The sequence below is a fragment of the Ursus arctos genome, unplaced genomic scaffold (assembly GCF_023065955.2).
Source record: "Ursus arctos isolate Adak ecotype North America unplaced genomic scaffold, UrsArc2.0 scaffold_1, whole genome shotgun sequence".
Lineage (NCBI taxonomy): Eukaryota > Metazoa > Chordata > Mammalia > Carnivora > Ursidae > Ursus > Ursus arctos.
The window spans coordinates 45555856-45574546 of NW_026622763.1; the positions used below are offsets into that span (position 1 = coordinate 45555856).

The window sequence follows — 18691 nt, forward strand, 5'->3', positions numbered from 1 at the left end:
TACTATTGTTGTTACTGAAGCTGCAAGTTGGAGCATGTGGATTTGATCCTTTGCACACAAAAAGTTCACAAAAACTGCTTTTCAGAGCTTTTATTCTGTGGTACTCCTTGGTGAATCATGTATTAGGTTGTTATAAAGTGCATGTGAACTTTTATGTATACAAATGTCAGACCAAGTACAGGTTTCATTAATTATGTATATTTTAAACATCCATCAATTAAAAAAAAAAACAGAGGCCAAGAAATTAAATATAATAAAAAATGAAATATTTATTCTTTTGGCTCAATAATGACGTAGCTCACCATTCTTTTTAGTAATAGCAATTCCCTGCATGCAGTTCATTAGTACACTACAAGTAAATAGTTTTGTAAAAGGTTAACATTAAACTTTTGGTCTGTGCAAAAAACAAAATTTATATTGTGTTAGGTAATTGCACAACTTTGCCACTTCGTTCATGGCTAAAAAGGACAGAGCCCATGTTATTTCTCTAATAGCTCTAGTGTAGCAAGAATTAAAAAAATAAGACTAGTCTGCATAAGCAAATACTACAAAAGTTTGAGTAAAAAAAAATTTCCATGAATAATGGGTAATATTGAGGCAACCATAGTTGGTAAAAAAATGATCTAAGTTTGCATGTTGACCAATGTATCTCCTATTGGAATGGTAGAAAATATATTATAACAAAGAAATCCACAAAACCCATTGTCTAACTTTTATTTTAGGAAATTATCCATTGAAAAGTCTTATGGATTCAAAAGTTTGGAGTTGTGATTAAAAATAAAAAGCAAAAGCATAAAGTAAAATAAATTGCCATGTCATCAACCTGAAAATAATTTTCTTATGTACAAAATGCAACAAATAAAATTGATCATATTTTTACATTATTTATATTTAAACAAGTTTTGGACATATTTTTAGCAAAATATGAAGTATAGGTTTTGACAATAGGCAGTACGCAGTGTGTTTTTTTGAAATATAGAGAGACACCATATGACACTCAAGTTGAATTAAAAATGCAAAAGTAAAGGTACTTCTAAGTAACTGCAAGCTATTCTGCTTGACATACTGGATAGAGCTGTTTGAATTCACTCTACCAACATGTGACTTCTTCTAACCAAGGCTTGTGAAGAATGGGTTGAGTAAAATAGAGCAGCATAGGCAATATTAACATGCATTAGTGATAGTCTTCAAACTATTTATGTTTAATGAATGGTACAGGATACATCCCTGTTGGAAGCTCGCAAAAGACACATACACTGTGGTACATATTTGATTTAATAGATGTTGTTTAGCAGAATATATATATATATTCCTGCCCAAACATGCACCACAGGATAAAATAACTATTTACATAACAGGGGGTGTTGAATTGACATAAAATGTCAGCTTTGCTGAGAGTAGAAGATGGCAAAGCAATACCGCAGCAAAAAGTGGGACAACTATTCTAAAGTGACACTTTAGATATACTTTTTCTAGATTTTTTTTCATTTTGTTTTTGGAAAGCATTTAACCAAATTAAATATAGAGCTCTGGAACTTAGAATAAAATTTGCACTTGCTGAAACAATATTTGCATAAAAATAATCCTTTAAAAATTAGAGAAGACTTTACAGGCACATAACTGTTCAGATATAAACAAATGTAACAGACTAAAACACTTTCAAAATTAAAGCCATCTAGAAAACGGAAGTACCTGAAATTATTGACATTAGAATATTTTTTTTCTGGTTTTGAGTGCGAATTTTATCTCTCAAAACACTTTTGCTAATTATTTGAGAGACTTATGGAGTAGGATCACAGGGCTCTTATATGTTTTTTCTCAACTTAAACTGCATTTACAAAAATAGTGACGTAGTATTATGAATAAACTATGAATTAGGGAGCAAGGAAATCCACTAGAACAAATTTTGTAAAAATATGGCAGATATGGAAGTTAAAAATAGAGTGGATGCAAGTACTGTACTAAAGGTGTTTGGTGTAGTTACAACGATCACTTTGCACAATTATCCCTACAGTCTAGATAGCCATTGAATTTCTCTTCAGCAGTGTCAGCTGGTAATGAAAACAGCAACCTCTTGTCAATCTTGTTGATACCCTGACTCACAGAGTTGTAGTGATGGAGAGGTCACTGTCTTGTTATAGGCACTGACCATGAGTATTTATTAAAACAGTCAGTTTGGCATAGACCTCCTCTGGGAGTCCAGTTGACACATAGACTTTACCATCGTAGGCTGTAAACAATTGATCACAAAGATAATTCTTTGTTTCTTTTTTACTTTTGATTTTCCCTGACCTCTTTCCCTTTGCTTTCTTTTTCTGGTTTGTCTTTCTCAAACTTTTCTTTGTCTGGCTTTGTTACACTGTCATAGGAAGGAGGAGATGTGGTAGAGGAACTTCCATCTGTTTTTTCTGGGGTGGAGTTTCCATTTAATTTGTCAATAATCATGTCTTCTTTGATAGGTAAGTCAATCCTTCCTTTAATTGCCTCTTTGTTATATTCACTTGATACCCTTTTTAACCTTTGTCTTAAAAGATAACATCTGAAATTACGCTGAATGATAGCAGCAGACACCTCCTCTTGTTTGCGTTTCAGAGTGGTTGTGATGGGCTCATAGGAGACTTTGGAGGGATTTGACGCCATGAACCGGTCTTCCATCTGTATTCGAAGGGCATCCATCTCTCCACTCTCACCCAAAACACGCTTTGTAAAGGCAAATAAAATGTCGAGGCAGTGGATCCGATCTCCACTGACCATGGGCAGGTCCATGGCAATGAGCTGGACTTTGTTTGGTTTGGCTATGAGAAGAGGAGGATCCAGGGCAGCTGCAAAATCAGAGAGCTTGGAGAACTCTATAAACTGGGTGGCATCAGGATCAAACTTCTCCCAGACCTCATAGAACATCTCAAAGTCATCCTCGCTCAGGGGCTCTGCACTTTCCTCAGTAGCAACACTGAAGTTCTCCAGGATGACAGCGATGTACATGTTCACCACGACCAGAAATGAGATGATGATATAACTGACAAAAAAGAAAATCCCGACAGAGGGGTTCCCGCAGTCCCCCTTAACTGAGCTTCCAGGGTGAATTGTGTCGGGATCACAGTCAGGGGGCGCACTGTTGAGAATAGGTGCTAGCAGTCCGTCCCAGCCAGCAGAGGTGGTAATTTGGAACAGGCAGATCATGCTGTTGCCAAAGGTCTCAAAGTTGAACATGTCATCAATTCCAGCTTCCTTTTTAACATAGGCAAAGTTGGACATTCCAAAGATGGCGTAGATGAACATGACCAGGAAGAGCAGGAGGCCGATGTTAAACAAGGCCGGAAGGGACATCATCAGAGCGAAGAGCAGCGTGCGGATCCCCTTGGCGCCTTTGATCAGACGCAAGATTCGGCCAATCCTGGCGAGCCGGATCACTCGGAACAGGGTAGGAGACACAAAGTACTTTTCTATCAGCTCAGCCAGAAACATGCCTATGGAAAAATATAGAAATCAACTAAACAGTGAATATTTTATGCTTATATGAATGCTTTATCTTTTCAAGGTTTATGAAAACAGCAAGATTGTTATGAGTATAAACTTTCACTAAATATTTGAGTCCCCTCCCTCATATTAGTAATTAAAGATTACAGAATTCTATTTAATGATGCTATAATGTTATAAAATTTGATTTTTGGAAAAACCAACAAATTAATCTCAGAGTGTCATAGCAATTTAAGATTATATACTCAGTTACTTTGAAGTTATCCCCACATGTGAAATATTCTGATTATAAACAAAGATTATTTCTGAAATTTCTAAATATATTGTTTTCTGTTTTTGAATACTGACATTCTTCAGTTAGAGGAAAATGAATGGTAGTGGTTAACTTTAGAATTACACATATTAACATTCTCAGATCTAATTTCCGTGTTGCACAGCTGTCAGGCTTTGGGGAGCTTTACTTACAATGGTACTTCTCTGTAATTAAACTATTCTTACCTACAATGGAGAGAATCACCACCACAAAATCAAAAATGTTCCAGCCTATGGTGAAGTAGTAGTATCTGAGAGAGATGAGCTTTAGCACAAATTCTCCAGTGAACAGGATAATGAACACAAGGTTGATCCGGGACAAAACTAGAGTCATGTATTTGCTCTGATCATCAGTTTCCACCATCATGGTGACCATGTTGAGGCAGATAAGGATCATGATGCTGATATCAAAGACTTGTCTAGTTACAAAATCAAAGACCATTCCTTGGAATTTGTTCTAGAAAGAGAGGAGAGAGCAGGTTTATCTGCATATTTCATAAATAATGATCCAGTAAAATTGCAGGTGAAGTCCTTCCATATATGGCCATGAGCTATACACCCTTCACATTAGTCTAAACAATTCTTTGTGCTCCATTTCTCTTCACATTAAAATATGAGAAGGAAATGAAAAAAGTCATAAAATTGGTGGCAGTTGGCTGTTACTATGCGTGGGCTTTGCTTGATTTAAAAAAACTATGATACTTTTTACAAAAAAATTATGAAAACATAATGAGGATTTACCAAGTAGGTTGATACAGACAGACTTTTAGATGGGTGAATACCCTAATTCATTTATCAATACTTTAGGAATTTTGGTTTATATATTATATATATCTTTCCCTCCTTCAAAATATGTCAGTCATTATCTGTTTTATTCTACCTCTTCTAATGGCTTTATGATTTTGGGTACGATTTTTTGGGGGCCTCAGTTTCCTTATGCATCTAAGATAGATAAGTTAGAGTACAGCTCTATGAACGTAACATTATTATGTCTTTTCATATATTGTGAAGCTCTGCAGAGTATGTGTTCTGATTCTTTTTCTTTTTTTGTGTATTTCGTGAAACAAACTATTTTGATGGTGCCCTTTTCCTTCCTAAGAAGGTTGAGTATTTTCTAGTCATACGAAATGGAGAGAACAAATAGTATGGACGGAAGTGATGGGGTGAGATGGGAGTTTTCCAGACTCCATCTATTTAAATGGCAAGAGAGTGCCATATAACAAGATTGGGTACATTCCTGGAAGCAGTAGATGGCAGCAGGAATATGAAGGCTGCTTTGGAAACAGTTATTGGGAACCTCAAGTGGGATGTTTTCAATTGACAAGCTGTAAAGAGCATTACCTCCTTTTTAAGAACTTAGTAATTCTTATTGAGTGTGGCAGTTGTAAACGGTGTTAAACAATATCAACTTTTACAATTAGGGCATATTATACATTGGTGATATCACTCAGTATGTTCTCATCCAGAGCACTGCCAATTTCATCACATGGAAATAAGGCTTTAGAATATTAAAGAAGATGAGTAATTCTTACTGCTGGCCGAGGTATGGGCTTCTGAGGTTTCTTGGATCCAAGTTTCTTCATTGCATTGTAGTATTTTTTCTGTTCCTCTGTCATAAAGATGTCTTGACCTCCAAAGTAAAGATATAGTATAAAACTGGTTACAATCTCAACATGTGTTAAATAGTATGTGTACAAAAATATTTCTGAGTCTTTAGTCTTTTCTCAATTTTTAAATGGAAATTATCCCATTTCATATATATATATATGAATTATATTTATATATATATATATATATATATATTCTGCTTTCCTCATTTATGTGAAATTCTGAGTACTTTGTTATTATGTAAAACCTATAATCACATAGATCTCTGATTAGTACAGGATCCTAACTTGATTATATTATGTTTTAAAGGAGGCTCAGGGGTCTCAAATATATTTTTGTGAAAGAAAAAATGTTTTCTTAGTCCATTTCACTGTTTTCTTTCTTTTATTCAATAATTTTAAGTACTTCCCATATGCTAGAAAATGTAACTTATCAGAATTAAATAGATACATGAGACACAATATCTTGTTGTCACGTGGAGTAGGAAAATGAAAACAGTTGGAAAATGTATAAGAATATATAAAAAAGTATTGTAGAGATCAAAATAAACCCTAAAGACTCAGAAACAGGCTTTATATAGGAGGATACCCTTAAGCTAGGCCTTAACAGATGATTAGAGGTGTGCTAGGCAAAGCATTCCAGGAAAAGAAAATACCCTATATAAAGTCATGGAGGTACAAGAGCATGGCTTGTTCAGAAAGGGCAAAAAATCCATGTAGCTATGTGTGTAATGTGTTTTAGTCGTGATGTCAGATATAGACTGAGGAGTAGGGAAGTAGATAAAGAAATGTGGTGTGGGAGAAAATGAAGCTAGAAAACTGGGTGGAAATAATTCCTGAAATTCTCTGTAAGCAAGGGTAGAGCATTAGAGGAGGCCCACTGGATGCTTTGAAGCAGTGGTCCTATTTTTTTGTCGCAAAGACACTATAGCAGCTCTGCAGAGGACGAACCTAGAGAGGAGCAACCAACTAGAGGCTTAAACTCTGCAGCTGAACTGACTACACAGTGAACTGAAAAGAATATAAAAATGATCTAAGTCTGTGTTGACTATGCGTATCCTGATTATTCGGATGTACAGCAGACAGAACCTCAGAATGGGGAAAACTGAGAGCTGAGGAATACTTATCTTCTTTTTCTGTTGGTTGAAGTTATCTATGATTACACCAATGAATAGATTCAGAGTGAAGAATGACCCAAAGATGATAAAGATGACGAAGTATAAATACATATATAGATTTTCTTCATATACAGGCTGAAGTTTTACCTAAATAGTATTGAAAATATTAAATAATATTTAAAAACATAATAAATATTTCAACTAAGTTAACAATTTGGTGAGTGTTCTTACTTAATCTAGAGCTATTTTTGCTTTGCTCTGAGATACTGCAAAAAAAGTTCTTTTTTCAAAGTAGTATGATTTAAGATAATGAAAATTTGTAATTTTTATGCTTGTTCTTGAATCTGTTTTTCCATTGTGGCTTACCTGTACATTTTCTTTAGAGTAAATGATAGTGGTATAACAAGAAATATTTTGAACCTATTATTAGTCTTATAAATTTTTTTGCAGCATTTTAAGTTTGGGTCTGGAGATGTTGGTTCTTGAAGATATTACTTTAATAATAGAACATCAACTTCTAAGAGGAATGCAACATAAACAGATGTGTTCTGAGGAATTTTTTTTTAATTCGTATTTTCAAAATTGAGTTTCCCTGAAACTTGCTTGCTGTTTTCATGATATTTTTGGAAGTTGCTTCACAAAATCTGATTTGTACTCTCCAGGGATAGGGAGAGGCAAGTTACTTTCTCATGAGCGATGTTCCTGATCTTGAGTCTCATTTATGGACCAGTTTGGTGTCTTCTGATCCATGCAGTTAGATATCCTTTCATAGTAGATATATGTATCAGACATATACGAACCAAAATATCATCTTATTGAAGTACATTAGCTTAAGAGGATCATTTCTGTAATTATTAATGTTCTGATTGCATCTAGTATAAAATTCTTGGTCATTCACTTAAATTATTACAAATGTTCACTACAGAAAATCTTTTAACTGTAAGTAGTATTTGAGTGATACTTACATCTCGTGAATCAACAGCTGCATACATAATATCCATCCAGCCTTTAAATGTGGCCTGTGAAAAATACATATTTGAATTCTACATAAAAAATTAATCCAAGAATATGGCATTTTACCGTACTACAAGTAAGTTTTTGTATGATATCATAAAATTCTGTGTCAAGAGATTGAAATTAATTGAATGAAAAATTGAATTGAAGTAGAATATGATTGTATTTTGAGTCTGGAATTCATTTTCTTTGTTTCTCTTGGAAGATATTAATTTTTTTCTACACAAAAATTTAACTGGAGGCTTGACTCATAAAATACCCATCTTAGTCTCAAATTCTTTCTATATCAAAATATAAGTTCTGTGATTCAAACCTATGGTGTGTTTAAACACAACTCAGTTGTTTTCATTAGTGAATTACTGATTACTTAATATGTGGTCAATTAAGTCAAAATTATTAAACATTATGCATTTTGAAATCTACTCCATAAGATTTGTATTTCTGCAAATAGTAGAAGCATACTCCTTAGATGTTGGCACAATAAATTTCCCGGCTAATAATTTATACATTTAATTCATCACTAAAATATGTATATTGTTATTTTAACATATAAAATTCCTCCTTTGGCAAGGATTGCTAAGGAAAGCTAAAAACAGTAATAGTGCAATAGCACTCAATAATATAATAAGAAAAAACCAGGAAGCAGGAATATATGACCATATTAAAACATACTAAAAGCTCAATACTGAGGAAATACATATTAAAATAACTGTAAAACATCTTGAAGTCAAGTTAAGCTAATAGTATAGGTGTTATCATCAACTACTTTTGTACTGTCAGGTATTAGTTATTCAAACGAAGGACATCACAGAAATGATCTTTTGTGAAACATTTTGAAAACGTTTCCAGAACTCATACAGTGGCAACCTACCACTTGAAGCAATGCAAGATAGCCAGCACCAACATTATCAAAATTTACTTTGACATTTTTCCATCGAGCTTGCTTGCCAAGAGCCTGACAGTCGCTCAAATTGTTGACTTCACTGACTTCAAACATGTTACCCGTTGTCGTGTTAACACAGTGGTAGAACTTGCCAGCAAACAGATTCACACCCATAATGCTAAAGATCAGCCAGAAGATGAGACACACCAAGAGTACATTCATGATAGAGGGAATTGCTCCAACAAGAGCATTCACAACAACCTAGAAGAGAAATGAGGATAAGGGTGCTTACAAATCACTAAAATGAAAACCATTCCTTTCATTTATTTATTTAATACTAAAATGGGTGTGAAAAGAGTTAAATAAAAATCTAGGTGGATATGTTGTTTTTTGTTATATTTTCTAGGACATATTTGATAAGGGAAAACAAACAGTGACACAACTAAAGAGCTAAAGGATTTAAGGAAAGCAAAATATGCCAAAGTGTGAAAAGAAATAAAAACCTGATATAGTAAGATGGAGTCAGAAAATGTTTGTATGCTGGGGAGAAAAGAAAAAAAAGGCATTAAATACCAACAGAAGAAATAATCATCATTCAGCAATACATTTTAATTTTCAAGAGTGTTAATGAGTGGTTGATGATTTGAAAACATGGTTAAACAAACCCTTTGCAAATAAAGTATTAATAATGCCTTAAATCTGCCTCCTTAGATCAAGTCAACTTTTTATGACTATGAAGAATAGGGTTAAGAATTTACAAGGTTCTTTTTTTCTCTATTGGTAAATCCCAGTTTAAGAAAGTTTATTAAATGAGATGTAATTTATCTCTGGACATAAAAATACCCAATACATCCTCATTATTATTCTAAATCTCTCAGATGTTCACTTTGGGGTACATGTTACTTCATCAACCTAAGCTGATCTGTTTCTTGAAGGAGAAATTAAGTTACCTATCCTCTCACTAAATTCAAAAGCTTAAGCTGTATTTTGAAATCCCTAGGGAGGTTGACAGTATTTTTTCTTATCTAATTTAATCTGATTCATATTGGACCATTTGTTAAGCATTTAACATGAATGAAACTATTAAATGAAACTACTGTTTTATTTTAAAATAATGTAAATTTTATGTTAGAAATCAACACCAAAAATTTTTAAATTGACATCAAAACCTGAAATCCAAAATCATAAAAATTTCATATGCTACTTGAATTGTATTTCTTTTAGAAATTAAGTTATATATATTATACTTGCCATGTTTCTTTGCTACTAAAATTTGTGTAAAATGACCTCCACAAATTTTCTTATTAAATAACTGCATGATACATTTTACCATATTTCATAGCTGGAACATTAATTCTGTCATATGATTGAATTAAAAATGCAAAACTGAATATGTTTTCAGATTAGAGCAAATATATAAGTTTCTTATTTTGTTCATTACTATCTTCCCTCAGAAAGGAATTGTTAATGTGAAACCATGCAAGCAAATGAGAGCTTAAGTAGTGTCAGTAATGGCAAAGATTGGTTTGAGATTGTATAATAATTTTTATGAATTTTGTCTTGTGACTTTTTTTTATCAAGTAGCACTGAAATGAAATTAGAATGTAAAACCAAATATTTCTTTGCTTATAGTGCTTCTGGGAAGCCTGGAGAATGGTTTCATTCTCCCTGATGAGTGAATCTCGAAGTCAAGGCTGAAGTGTTTTTATTGCTCTAAACAAACCTCCCAACATAAAAGCCTTACGGCCAGGGAAACATTCAATATCCATGTGCATTTGCATGCTGGATTAAACAAACCTGGCCTTTGCTAAATAGTACTTTGAGGGATGCGACAAGAGGTTGTGTATCTAAATAAGTGTGTACTTTATGTGTAGATGCATAAAATACGCACTAAAGAAGAGAGCTGAAAAGGAAAATACACATGCTGTGGAAAAAGTGAACCTCATTCAGAATGCTCACTTAAAAGGGTGATCTTTAAAACAAACCCCAGGGGTTGCCTGAAATGCCTAGTTAATTTTTCTAACCCCTTATTTTGGTCACTTAGGATGTATAGATTTTATCAGAGGCTACAGTTTAGAGTTGTTTTCTTGTACAATGAGTATTTTTGTTACTGATATTAATTGAAGAAGTAAAGCACACAAAACCATTTACCTTTCATTCATTACCAGTGATTTTTGAGGAATCAAACTGCCTCTTGGGAGGAAGAAAAACCCCTACTAGGTTGAATGTCATAGTAAAAAAATCATCTAAATATGTATAAGTGATGAAAAGAAATAAATGGCAGCACGTGTTTTTTTGGATGTTGTGGAAACATCCTTGAACTATCATCAGAAGACTTGGATTCCAGTCCTAGTTCTGCCACAAACAATTTCTGAGGACCCATTGAAATAAACATCAGTTTCAGGCAGCTGGCCTTAGTGATAGCTAAGATTCCTGCTCTGAAATTCTGTAATTCTATGAAGTAAATATCAGAGGAGTGTGGTACCCCTCTGTATCTAAGTCATTACCTACATTTAATTCTGATATGAATTGTCAGAGAGCTTTTATTCTTCTTACCCTCATGCCTTCAAACCGGGACAAAGCTCTTAGAGGTCTTAAAGCTCTCAGTGTCCGTAGAGATTTAATGGCACCAAGTTCTGAATAGCCGAGAGCATTGGCTACCAAGCTAACCAAAGAAACCTACAAAAAGAAAAGATATTAATAGTTCACCTGGAAATAAACTGCTAACTAAAAGCATAGGATGTGGTGTCTATTCTTTAGTACCAACTAAATAAAATTCAGACATATCTTGGCAGCCATCATCTTCCACATAGTGGGTTCATCTTATATTGCCAGCCTCATGTCATGTTGTTGCTTTTCTTACCAATGAAAACAATCTTTGCCCATTTCTATAAACATGTAAACCCTTCCAGTTAGATATTTAACCCCCTGGGGCCCCTTTCAACCTGTGCATATATCACTGATGATTCAGGATTTGGTTCAAAAGCCAGATCATCCATGGATCTGTGCTTAATGTCATTGATTGGAAATCATGTTTCTCTCCTGAACTTATGTAGTATCTTGGTTATGTGTACTGGAGGCATTTCCCATTTAATAGAATCAATTGATTAGATATCTTCTTTCCCCGTTCCAGGTCACATAAACTTTTAATGGGCTGTGATGAAACATTCTTCTCTTACTGTGCCTAATACTGCCTGGTTAAAATGCTTTAGTCAATATGTGTTGGATAAATAAATAACGGAATAATTTTTTTATCAGACCATGTAGTTTCATAATAACGAAGAAATGTTTATCCAAACTTCTGGACTTATAATTCATAGTGAGAATACATCTTCTGATATTTACACATATACTAAATTTTACTTAAATATATGAAAGGTTAAAGAAGACATGCCCTTTTTTGAGAGAAAGAGACTTTATTTGCTTAGATTTTCTTTCAATATAACAAGATTTATTGAACATTTACTATATGCAAGGTTCTAAGTGCCTTATGCATATAAATCTTAAGAAGTAGGTACTATTACTATTGCCTTTTCACTGGTGAGGGAGTTGAGCCCCACTCCCACTCCCTCTCCCCACCCCAAGAAAAGGGATGCATAGTAATAAGAGGTGGAGTTGGGTGGGTCTTGAACCCAAGTGATCTGACTTCAAAACCATATCTTAACCTTTTGCATACATTATCAAAATTTTATTCCTCATCTGAGCCATGAAACACAGAAAATGGTTTGAGTGACTATCTTTTCAGTTCTTGCAAGGACTGTACAAAGATAGTACTTTCCTTGCTGCATAGGGAGGAGTTAATTCATTATATCTACTGGATGGTTTAAAGGCATTGGAGCTTAATTTCTTTCAAGAAGGGCTGTTGAAAATGGATCTAAATGAATCCTTCCAAGAGTCTTATGAGGTAGGATGGAAACTGATCTGCCCAAGAACACATGGTTTAAAGGGTGACACAAAAACTAGAACTGAAGCTGTAAAGGCAAAGGGAGCCACTCTTCCCTCGTTGTTTAATTTAGCATACATCTCAGAGAATTTAACAGAAAAATAAGTGACTAGTGGCAGGATAATTTATTGAGTTATTCATTTCTGTCTACCATTCGCTGCTACAGAAGACTGGAAAGACGGGAAAGGTTATTAGAGAACATGCGGGCTTCTATGTTCTGGGCTCCTTTGCCTCGGAAGCATTAACAGCTTCTTTAGGCTTCTGGAGCTCCTGTCTGAAGACTTCCCTCATGCTCTCCTAGTCCTTTATTTGAGAACTGGGCATTTAAAGGGAAGTGCTGCAAATTCCTCACAACCTAAAGTAAGGAAGCTTATGGTTTGAAAAGAAAAGACAGGCAATGGCCAGAATCAGAGAGTACTGGATGGATAGGAAATTTGGGATTCAAAGGCTGGGAGACACCACTTGCATATAACCACCCCACAGTGGGGTGACTCTGTGAATTCCTAGAGAAGTGGGGCATTAGTGAACTGAGCTTCTTATTTTAATAGACCTCATTCTAATTTGTGTAGGACAAAAACTAATTTATTGAATTAACTAATGCAAAAAACTTAATATGGCTTAAAGGCAATTTTGAAATAAATAATTTTAAAGATTTGCAATGTACTTAAAATTTGAAGATACCAACACATATTGGTAGTGTGCTTTTTTACTTATTTTCTCTGTCTGAGAGTGGTCAAATGACTAGTCTAAAAAAGGTAGCAACGGACATAACTAGAATTTATGTCTTCTGTTTTCTAGTCCAGTGTGTTTTCCACCTCAGCAAACATGTCCCCAACCTTTCAACATCTAGTATTTTTATCCTCATTTCTTATGTGTTCAACATAAGAGGCTCTCTTGCTAATGTGTGCAAAGTGTAACAGAAATGCTTTAACAAAAACTGATTTTTTAGTATAAATTTATATGAGTCTAGGTGCCTCACAGTACAGCAAATATAGAAAACTGTCCCTGTTAGAAGTTTCAGGAGGCTGGTTTGGTTGTCATCCAGACCTTTCTGCATTCCTATGGCAGCAAGACTGAGAAAGAGAAATAGTGCAGGAGGGATTTGATGGTTCTGAAGAAGACCTTAGGAGTTCTGTGATTGCTTAACAAACCACATAATACGAATGTATTTCTCTTTAAAATGGCTAAACATAATTTTTTTAAGCTCAGTATGAGCAAGTTGAGATAAAAAACATATAATCACTTCCATGCATTCCAATGATACATTTCAGTCCAAACACTTGCATAATTTTTGATGGCAAAATCTAGAAGCATTCTCATTGAAATGGGCTAAAAGAATATGCCCACTACCAACGTTATTTTTTTTTAACATTTTCTGGAAAAAGAAATAAGAGCTGTATGAATTTGAAAAGTAGAATTCATTATTTGCAGATATGTTTTTGTTGACCTCAAAAAAAAAAAAACCCAAGAGAATAAAGTGAAAAACTATTATAAGCAATACTATAATTATTTTAGGTGCTAGCTGATATATTTTTTCATATATTTTTTAAAAAGTTATATAGGAGTCTTTTGGAACTACATAAACTTTAAAATATTAGCATGAAAAAGTGTAACTTAAAATATTATTTTAAGAAGAATGGAGAGGACTGATCCCATCAGATATTAAAACCAATTATAAATCTGCAATAATTAAAGCTGTCATATTAGTAGACAAAGAAATGAATGAAACAAAATAAAGTCCAAATTAGACCTAAGACATGCTGAGATTTAGCATGTAGATAAGGGTAGCATTTCAAATGAGAGGTGAAAAAAATAAATGAGAAACAATTTTGAGGAAATTAATATTGGGTCCTAACCTCACACCTTACACCAACATAAATTTCAGACTGATAAAAAATTAAAATATAAAAATAAAGAAACACAAAACTTAAACTATAAAACTGGGGAAAAACATAGAAAAATGTTTTAATAATCTTGATATGAAAGGGTTTTCAGAAGCATAAACAAACCAAGAAGGGGAAAAAAATAGGACTGGTAAGTTTGACCAAATCAATGTGAAACATTTCTTCATGACAAAAAAACAAAGCCAAGAAACAAAAACCCAAATAGGAAAAACAATCATATCACATGTGACAAAATAGCTTATTTTAAAATTTTATTTGTTTACCTCTTTACTGTTTGTTCCTGCCTCCCACAAGGTGCAAGCTCTAACAGGGCTTGGTCTGTTCATGTTCATACCTCTTTTGTTTAAAATGGCATATGGCCCTTTTTAGGTGCTCAACACATTTACTGAATAAATGAATGAATGTTAGGAGGTTGGATAGATAGCCCACTGCAGTCTACTTTTACTTTTAGGTAAGGAATTGAAGAGATTACATTTTTTACACAGACAAATTTTTCAAGGTTTGAAAGCATATTCTTTCTGGTTTGAAGTACTTTACTTACACCTCAGATTTTTTTTTTTTTTTTGTAAGCTTTCTATAGCTTTTTAGTTTCTTTACATCAATATACCTGATGAACTGGTGAAGCTCTTTTAAGTATGTTTTACTTGTACTTTCAAAAACAGTTTTATCTCTACATTTACCGAGGTTATATTAATCCACATATTTCCATCCTGGCTTAGTAAAGAATAGATCCATTTAAGAGACCATAACTTGTCCCAAAGTAGAAGGTTTTAATTACCCAGTTTCAGCCTACTAATTGAGACTAAGAGGGAAGTAATTTTTTTTTTGGCACATTCTTTGAAATTAAATTTATTCATTTAGACATTATTCAATGGATACTTAAGTATCTATAGTAGATGTCTCTAAGGATATAAACAGGATACAAAACCCCTGCTCTTGAGAGATTTTTGCATCTTACTCATATTTTATATATATATATACATATATATATACACACACACATATATATATAAAATACTTGAAGTACAAGGTAGTATTTCAGTAAATGTAAAATTTTTAGTAAGTGTAAATATTTCAGTAAATTTCAGAATTCTCTGGAGAAGTTCTATCACATTTGTAAATGATCTTCATGCATGACAAAATCTTTCTGAACCAGAGAGGATTCTTCAATGTATTCAGTGTTCCATCATTTCAGTGAAAAGCTGGAGATTATAAATGCTAAATCCCAAAGCCAGTATGAAAATATAGTATTACATTTATAACAGTTAGGAAACCCCTGGAGTAAAGAAGAACTGAATTGAGAATTAGGAAATTTGGACACTAATCTCAGCTTTGTTACTAAGTAGTTGTATTATCTTAGGAAAATAATTTAAACTGAGGCTTCAGTTTCCTAATGTCTAGAATAAAGCGTAGATGCTCTTTGAAGCTCGTTCCAGCTGCAGATTATAAGAATATTAAGTGTCCCTTTATGGATAGCTTTTCAGGATAACATTAAAATTCACCTCTATTATCCATTAAAAGCTAACCATGGAAATTGGAAATCATTTCTGGTCTATGAAAGTGACTTGGTAGAAGATTTCTTATCAACTCAAAGGGTTAAACACATTTTGGTTATAGACTCTAAGTATGTATGTGTGTGAGAAAGGGGAGTAGAATTTAGATAGGCCCTTACTTATCAAAATGATAAAAAGAATGAATGTACACATACAGCAATTATTGATTCTTATTGGCAAGTGTTAGAGCTAAAAATAAAGTGCTTTATGATTGTTAGGGAACAGCTAGAGATAGTGCTTAAAGTACCTTGTTTTGTTGGGAGGCTGTGAAGCCTTGTGCAATGGAATATCACAGACTACAAAGAACCAGATGACTGTCATTTTGCCCCAGTGCTTCTTCATTGCTTGGAATAAGAAAATAAGCTGCAAGTCAGACAGATCCTATAATTGGTAATGTTTTTATGACTACTTACCCCAGGGTAATCAGATTCAGAGCAGGGCTCCTACACCTAACTCTGCATGGTAAATTTCTGCATAGCTACTGGGATATATCTAACTACTGATTTAAGAATGGAAATATATTTTATTGTCTCTGGGGGTATGTGGCCAAATGAATACAGTAAGTGGGATATTTTTACATTTTTTAGTAACAGGTAATCTAGTAAGGGATTAAAACACAATCTCACAATTCCTGGCCGAAAGTCTGTCTTTTTTTTTTTTTTTTTTTTAGATTTTATTTATTTATTTATTTGAGAGATAGCAACAGAGGTACAAGAGAGAGCACAAGCTGGGAGAGGGAGAAGCAGGCTTCCCACTGAGCAGGGAGCCTGATGCAGAACTTGATCTTAGGACCCCAGGGTCACGACCTGAGCCAAAGGCAGATGCTTAGCCAACTGAGCCATCCAGGAGCCCCAAATCTGTCTTGATTTTTATCTCCTGTAGTTGTTTTTTTAAATGTAAATGTTAATAAGCTAAGTGCTTAGATCTGTCAACAGATTTTTAGTTATTCCCTACCTTGAGGTCCTTAACTTTCAGAAAAAGAACTGTCTGCTTGTGGCATAGAACACTCTCTGTGTTTTCCTTCCTTACCACTGTCCACATTTTTGGGACCTCTTCTACTGTTTCCCATGAAACTTTCCTAATTTTTACATTTATTGTAGGCTGTTTTTTTTTTAACTGCATAGTTGTGTCAGCATTAGTGAAACTAGGTTCTCAAAATCAAGGTTTTAATCACAGGAATATATGAAATGTCAAATGTGCCTCTTTAAAAAATAGTTTCATAAAAATCACTCAGGATACTTACATCGACAATCAAGAAATCTAGCCAGCACCAGGCATTGGTGAAATATGTTTGAAATCCATAAGCTACCCATTTGAGGAGCATTTCCAGAATGAATATGTAAGTGAAGACCTTGTCAGCATATTCTAGCATGGTTTTGATAGTCTTTCGCTGTTCGATGTATATATCTTCAAAAGCCTGTGAATCAAGAATGCTTTTATTTTACCTGAATGGCTTGCCTCCCCCAAATACTTGATAAAATTGCTTAGTATAATATTGGTCACAAAGCAGTAATTTGATAAATAGTGGCTAATATCTCACAAACATCAGACAAAAGCTAAAGACTAAAACTAACAGAAAATGTTGGCAAGGAAATGTCAATATCTTTACTGATTTAGTATGTTTGTTCTTTCCTGCCTCTCACCCCAAAATCTCTATCTCAATTACTGCTATAAAGACATGCTTTTAGAGAAGTAATATGAACTCAGGAAATAACTAGAAGTTCTGTTAATGAGGGATAGGCTTGGCCTAGTCCAACATTACTTTCAGTGATTCCCTGACTGATCTGGCTTATTTTGAAAGAATAAATTGATTATACATAAAGAAAACAAAATACACTTTTAGTTCATAAATGTTAATATAATTATTAGGGTGAACTGGATGGTATTTGACATGGAAGTTAACATAGTTACAGAATGTCTCTGTAAATGGTTGTCTCAGTGAGGAAAACATCTATTAGATAAACACCAGATGAGAAATTCCATCTGGCTGTTCATAGTTCTGATTTATTATGTACTGATTTTGCACAGTTAAACCCTGGGTGCCACGTTCTGCCAGGCATAGATATGCCTCCTCTTTTGCTTCTTAAACTCAATGTGTGTTTGTGGTATTTTCAGAAAAAAAGCTATTTCACTAGAATCTGACTCTTACCATTTTGCGTTTCACTTACCAAAGCACCACTGCTGAGAAGAATCATGAAGACAATGAAAGTCTCAAACCAGTTGTGTTCAACAATGCTATAGCAGGTTTTCCGAAGATTCCACCAGACCTTTCCTTTGCCTTCTTCTATACTTACTTGACAGAATGGAAACTTTTTAATACATCCTAAAATATAGCATTAAATATAAGAAATTAGAGAAAAATGTATTTTGTACAACATATGGATTCAACAGTCGCTCACCACAGTAAGTGTAGTCACCATCTGTCACAAAGTTATTGCAGTATTACTGACTGTATTCTCTTTCATCTCTATGACTGACATCTTATAACTGGAAGTTTGTACCTGTTAATTCCCTTTATCTATTTTGCCCATCACCCTACCAACCTTCTTTGCTTTCCCACCCACCTCCCCCCTTCCTAGAAAATATATCTTAATCTTTAATCTAGGAAAAAATAAACTTTGTTGCTTTCTCCCCATGCCAATCTCAGATCATCATTTACGGGGTAACTGACTACTTCATTCCTTAGTTATCTTCAGCATCCCTTCTATACAATGAGTCATTCTCAGAGGCATATATTTAGCTAGGAACCTAAAATTCAAGGAATTACTTTATCTAGAGTTGTATGAGTATAAATAGTTTCATTTTTAACACTAGTTAGAATGCGTCTTTGCCTCAAGGCCATTGAAATAGGGTCCAAGAACACCTCTCAGGTTTGGGGAA

The 18691-nt window shown here is 34.0% G+C and overlaps 1 protein-coding gene across 1 annotated transcript in view; it reads right to left on the reverse strand.

Annotated features, from left to right (window-relative positions):
* Positions 1 to 247: 247 nt before the first annotated feature.
* The window catches only part of SCN3A (sodium voltage-gated channel alpha subunit 3), a 107065-nt gene continuing 88621 nt past the window's right edge, over positions 248 to 18691 (reverse strand). The window contains exons 20-28 of the mRNA XM_048214437.2: positions 17980 to 18134; positions 17055 to 17228; positions 10968 to 11090; positions 8400 to 8672; positions 7480 to 7533; positions 6524 to 6661; positions 5322 to 5426; positions 3976 to 4246; positions 248 to 3467 (exon numbers count right to left, since the gene is read on the reverse strand). Of these exons, the coding sequence (XP_048070394.1) occupies positions 2272 to 3467; positions 3976 to 4246; positions 5322 to 5426; positions 6524 to 6661; positions 7480 to 7533; positions 8400 to 8672; positions 10968 to 11090; positions 17055 to 17228; positions 17980 to 18134 (2489 nt within the window). The 3' untranslated portion in view covers positions 248 to 2271. The remainder of the gene's footprint in view (positions 3468 to 3975; positions 4247 to 5321; positions 5427 to 6523; positions 6662 to 7479; positions 7534 to 8399; positions 8673 to 10967; positions 11091 to 17054; positions 17229 to 17979; positions 18135 to 18691) is intronic.